The 6,285-nt window shown below is 37.0% G+C and overlaps 1 protein-coding gene across 1 annotated transcript; it reads left to right on the top strand.

Moving 5' to 3' along the window:
• Positions 1-4,918: 4,918 nt before the first annotated feature.
• On the top strand, positions 4,919-6,049 carry LOC108278077 (actin, alpha skeletal muscle-like). Its single transcript, XM_017491227.3, has 2 exons — positions 4,919-5,395; positions 5,487-6,049. The coding sequence occupies exons 1-2, from the start codon at positions 5,216-5,218 to the stop codon at positions 5,607-5,609; spliced, it is 303 nt and encodes a 100-aa protein (XP_017346716.2). The 5' UTR covers positions 4,919-5,215; the 3' UTR covers positions 5,610-6,049.
• The last annotated feature ends 236 nt before the right edge of the window (positions 6,050-6,285 follow it).

Genomic DNA, 6,285 nt, shown 5'->3' with positions numbered 1-6,285 from the left:
TTGTACTCGTAAACTAAACTATGAGCAATTAAGTAGTGCCAATGAGATTGTTACAGCGATGTGTAATGTTCAATAAGCTCAAAAAGAGTCGGATTCCTCGCACACTTTATTGCACTTGGCCAATCAAACATAATTATGAACTGGGATTCTGACAGTTGTGCGCTTTTAACTTACTGTGTAGAAAAATGAGGTCAGCTATATAGACAACCTTTTATTACATATTTAATTACTTCGATTGAGGTCATTATTAGTATTATTATTAGTAGCAGTAGAAATAGCAGTAGTAAAGTACCTACAACCAATCTTCTGTTTTAGGCGGCATTGTGTGTTGTGCTGGATGGAACATGACTGCCCTCGTGTGCCCAAACTCGGGAACGGCAATTTCCCAGAAGCAGTATTCTGCTATTAAGCTTTTAAGGGCGGTGTTTAGAAGTCTATATTTGTAGTAGTTAGACAAGAGTGGGGTAAGAAGTAATAGATGCTATGAAAATTCGTCTCTCTCTCTCTGTCTCACATCTCTCACCCCACATAGACTTATGTGACCCCCCCATTAGCTGATTATTTGAATCAGGTGAGTTCATTGCAGGTTCTAATTGAACATCCTTAGGAGTCTAGGAAGCCTCTCTCTAATATCTTTCTTGCCAGTTCAACTCTAACTTCATCACCACCCCAAGAAAGCACTGCTGGTTAGTTTTGTTTAGGGTCAGTATCTCAACTGCAAATTCTACAGTTCCTTCTCTAAGGTAGTGGGTTCCTAATGAAACTGCCAGATTTGTTCATGAGCGTCAACGTTCATGTTCATTCTCATCACTGCTCCTATGCAACTTCATGTGTTCCCTAGGTGGCCTCAACTGTTTCGCTTGAGAATATCCACAAATAGGGAAGATTACAAAGATGAAGGTAATGTATACAATTATTACATGACAACAATAATTATCACGAGTGGGGCAAAGAGAGAGAGAGAGAGATTAATAGTAAAATCATGTCATAGTTCTTACCCCACTCTTGGCTAACTACTACAAGTGTAGACTTGGAACAGAATACCACTACTGGGAAATTGCCATTCCCGAGTTTGGACACACGAGGGCAGTCAAGCTCCTTCCAGCACAACGCTGCCTGAAACAGAAGGTAGGTTTGGGCTATTTTACACAGACACAGCTAATCAGTGTTATTACTGTGCATTGTATAGTTTTCACATATCAAGGACAATACACTGAGCTTCTGAACTGTTTAACAGCATCATTATTATTATTATTATTATTATTATTATTATTATTATTATTACTACTATCTTTTTTAAAAACATACCCTTGTGTCTTGACATGGAAATGGTTTTTATTGTTTATTTTAAACTTTACATTGAAATAATATATCCAGATATCTGTACAGCTAATTTGTGACAATGTCCTCTCGTAAACATGCTAGATAAACAAACAAAATAAAAAGGTTAGATGATTAATGATTAAATTAAACTTTGGTCAAATGAATACAGAGGCGTGCTCAGACACCACGTTTAAAAACTCGAGATTCATGGCGTCATAAAGGGAACAACCGTCAAGCATATCATCAAGATAGGTCTAGAACTCTGAATGTGATGTCATAACAGATCTTATGGCTTGCTTCTCTGATTTCACTATATATGTCTGTGTGTGTGCCGGGGAGACCAACAGAAAGAGACGTTATACGTCTCTCATTACGTTAACATTCTATCTTGTACATAGCAGTATATTTATCAACATAAAGTACACACATTCTTTTCTAATATAATATTAACATTGTAATCTTCACTATTTCTGGATATTCTCGATTGAAATAGGTGAGGCCACCTACGGAATGCATTAAGTTACATAGGAGCAGCGATGAGAATATAAATGTATTTCTAATGTTGTTAGAAGTTTCAAAGATAAAGGTAATGTATAACATACATTATTACATTACAACAATAATTATTATGAACGGGTTAAAAAAGGAGAGAGAGATTAATAGTAATATCATGTCATATTACTTACCCAGAATACTGCTACTGGGAAATTGCCATTCCTGAGGGTGGACACATGAGGGCAGTCAAGCTCCATCCAGCACAACGCCACCTGGAACAGAAGGTACACTAAAAAAAAAAAAATACCGTAAAATTTACGGGAAACAAAACAACTGGCAGCTGTGGTTGCCAGAAAAAAAGTACTTCAGTAAAATAAATTTTGAATATATAACAAGAACACCCAGAACTGGTATGAAAAGCAAATGCACTTTTTATTTAAATTCCACAAACATAGTAAATATATACTTTGGACAACCATATTCTTCTCCTTAAAACAGCGGTACAAGAATGTACTCCATGTTTGCTTCAACTTGAACAAATATTTTGAATAATTACAATCTTTACCAGAAAGCAAAACAATCATTAACCGGAACAAGACAGCACACCATTCTATTAACGAAATGGATTACGCATCAACCAAATGCCCGGAAAGCATAAACATACAGCTTTTTGCAATATCAGATGCTCAAAACAAAAGTTCCTTGCTATTGCATGCATGCTCTGTTGTTTATGTTGAAAGTAGTATGTTGCTTTCAGAAGGTTGAATCTCTTTAGTCTCATTGAGTTAAGTCTCAAAATAAAGTTGTCATTGATAAGAAGAATAGAGTATAATATAATGTGAATGATAAAAATTTAATTTCATTTCTATTTACAGACATTCTTTAAGCAACAAAAACAGCATTTTGCTGTAGCTGCTAGGCCTAACCCGGGGTTTTATATGGCACAATAAGTTTATATGTGTAGTAAAAAGGTCTATATTTAATAATTTATATGCTATAAACACATACTTTATCCACACTGTATCCTAACACTGCAATAAGTTAGATATCCTGTGAAGTAGACGCCTATACACTTAGTAGAATCTTATACAGTTGCCCAGGTCATGCACTTTTTAGACGGTCCCTTACTGACTCCATCATTATAAAACGCTGATGACCTGCGTTTCCCAGAGATTGGCTTCCGCGGGCTTTAACGGGAGAAAATTAATAAAGATTTTCAGTTGTATTGGTTCTATGTCCACTCAATACACATTATGTCATTTCTGTGTGTTTCTCTTGACAAATAGAAGAGAATGTCCAATATAAACCCAACTTTAACGCGGTGCGCGCGGTTTACAAATCTGTGAGCACTGATTACGAATCTGAGAGCACGGATTACACATGGCTGTTTGTTTGTTTTTTTTCTTACCTGACACTATGGGGGGCTCCGTAGGGTTCCGTATAGGGCTGTTATGGCGAATCCGTTAATTTCCAATGTGTAAGGTTATATATTAAAAGGATAAAACGTTCTATCTAGACAACCAACAGGTCCGTGTAATGTAAGTTACTATAACATTAATATAAATGTTATACTATGAAAATAAAAACAAAAGCTGTATTCAGATAACTAAAACAATTATTGAACTTTAACTTTACAGAATGTGTTTATTTGTGCTCACCAGACATTCCGTGTGAAATGTTTTTTGTTTTTTCATCAGCTCAGCGTGGTCTGTGCGTTGTTTGTTTATGTTTGTTCCAGAAAAGTTGCCAGATCAAGCGTAAGGCGCCAGCGCACGTGAATGCAACGTCTTGAGCGCTGATTGGACACAAAAGGCCATAACTATAAAACATAAAATGCTCGTTAAAAATATGCTTTCGTTATATTATGCAGCGTCGTGGCACATATTGGACAACTGAAAAGCCAATAAAAAATAAAATAAAGACTGAGCTTCAAAACATAAAATTATGCTTTTTAACATATTATTTTATTAATATGATGCAATGCCATATACATACAATACTATGCATATGGCCAATAAAATAAAGACGTGACTTTAAAACGTCATTGCATTTTATATCAATTTAATAATAATTCCATAACACTGCATTAGTTCTTATTTGTAAAGACGTTGGAGTCATCATTTTACTGATTTACTGTTGTTTTAAGAGCTTTTATGGTAAAATAATGCAGTTTTTACAAAGTAATAATGCAAAAAGTATCAAATTTTCTTGTATTTACATTAACAGAATTTAAATACTGTTAATGTAAATAAATACATTAACGTGAATAAATACATTCATTTTTATTAATGAGATTAAGAGTCCTCTCTGAGAAAAAACGGTTTCGGTACACTTAGCAGTTCATAAGACACTGTTTTTGTTCCTTAAGGTACAGGTTAAATGTGTCCTCAAGGATTGACTATTGTGAAACAGGGCAAAATAGCTGCCTTTATATATATATATATATATATATATATATATATATATATATATATATATATATATTCCTTTTTATCTCCAGTACATCCAAAACCTGTGCCATAAAAAAGTTGTAGCTTGGCTTTTAAAAGAATTTATTTACACTGCTTATTTACATTGTTTTTCTTTTGGTATGGCAAATCTTTCCTTTAACATGATTGTCTTTCTTTTTACAGGGTGTGACGGTTGGTATGCTGGCCGTGACCTGACTGACTACCTCATGAAGATCCTGACCGAGAGAGGCCACGGCTTCACTACCACAGCCGAGAGAGAAATTGTCCGTGACATCAAGGAGAAGCTCTGCTACATTGCCCTTGACTTCAAGCAGGAGATGGGCACCGCTGCCTCTTCCTCCTCTCTGGAGAAGAGCTACGAGCTGCCTGATGGACAGGTTGTCACCATTGGCAACAAGAGGTTCGGGTGCCCCGAGGCTCTCTTCCAGCAATCTTTCCTGGGTAAGAAGTTAACAAGCACTGTAGTTAGAGCACTTGTACTGTTCAGTGTGTCGTGGAAATTAGACAACACTCGCAGACTCTCAGGTGAAAAGGTTTATTACAGAAGGATGAATACAGGACAGAAGAATGCAGGATAGAAGAAAGCAGGATAAAATAATAAGAGCGCTCTGAGGCGCATGTGCTGAACATCTACTATATATATGATGCACAGGGCACGATACACTTCTATGTACCGATAAGGAGCAGCTTTAGGCTGTTCAAACAGGCTTTGTTTCAGGGTCGAACCCTTAACAGAAAAACGTGTTTGTGTCTCTGTAAGCAGATAAATGTTCTGTACTAATCTAAATGACATGACCTTCTTTGACGTTATCCTCTGATGAACATGAACAGAACAAAAACAACAAAACTATTACAAAGGAAAAATGAATAATTTCCCTCAAAAGTGCTTCTGGAGACCTTGTCTAATACTGTCTTGATCTTCAGGTATGGAGTCCTGTGTAATCCGCGAGACCACTTTCAACTCCATCATGAAGTGTGACATGAACATCCATAAGGATCTGTATGCCAAAACTGTACTGTCCGGTAATACCACCATGTACGCTGGCATTGCAGACAGGATGCAGAAGGAAATCACATCCCCGGCCCCTAGCACAATGAAAATTAAGGTGAGCTTGGTTTATGCACCATGGGTGGCTAATGAATGAAAAGGCAGGTGAATGCTTTAATGTGAGACTAATGCTGGTCTTGTCTTTGCAGATCATTGCCTCACCTGAGCGCAAATACTCTGTCTTTATCGAAGGCTCCATCCTGGCCTCCCTGTCCACCTGCCAGCATATGTGGATCAGCAAGTTTGTAATAGTTTTGTTCTTGTTCTGTTGATTCTCATCAGAGGATAACGCCTAAGAAGGCCATGTCATGTCACTTAGATCAGTACAGAATGTTTATCTGCATGCAGAGACACAAACATGTTTTTCTGTTCAAGGTTCGTCTGCACATCTTCTAAGACCCTAAAACAAAGCCTGTTTGAACTGCCTCAAACTGCTTCTTATCGGTACATAAAAGTGTATCATGCTCTGTGTTTAGTATATATAGTAGATGTTCAGCACAAGCGCCTCAGAGCTCTCTCATTATTCTATCCTGCTTTCTTCTATCCTGTATTAAGCATCTTTCTGAAATAAACCTTTTTTCACTTCAGAGGACGAGTCTGCGAGTGTTGTATAATTTCCACAACAAGTGTTTTAGATTTTGGAGTGATTTGGAGGGTTTCGGAGTGTTTTAGGGTTTCGGAGGGTTTTAGAGGGTTTTAGGATTTTGGAGGATTCCGGAGGGTTTTGGAATGCAGAGCAGAACCAACACCTTCTGGAACCCCACCTCTGCCGCAGACACAAACTACTACACCAAAAAGAAAGAGATATAACATCTGTGTGAGAGTGTGTGTTTTTTGGACTTAATGAAACATGTCACAATACAACAGCACAATTTATCCTTAAACTTGCCAAAAGGAAGTTTAGAACCTGTAGCTGCACATACCACAACACAAACACAAACTCTAACC

The sequence above is a fragment of the Ictalurus punctatus genome, chromosome 23 (genome assembly GCF_001660625.3).
Source record: "Ictalurus punctatus breed USDA103 chromosome 23, Coco_2.0, whole genome shotgun sequence".
NCBI lineage: Eukaryota > Metazoa > Chordata > Actinopteri > Siluriformes > Ictaluridae > Ictalurus > Ictalurus punctatus.
The sequence above is the reverse complement of the archived record's forward strand: the minus strand, read 5'-3'. Positions and strand labels throughout refer to the sequence as shown.

Bases quoted from the DNA above. Each gene is read 5' to 3' on its own strand.
- LOC108278077 (XM_017491227.3), top strand. From the start codon at position 5,216: ATGGAGTCCTGTGTAATCCGCGAGACCACTTTCAACTCCATCATGAAG. The intron at 5,396-5,486 runs GTGAGCTTGGTT...TTGTCTTTGCAG, and splicing joins CTAGCACAATGAAAATTAAG to ATCATTGCCTCACCTGAGCG.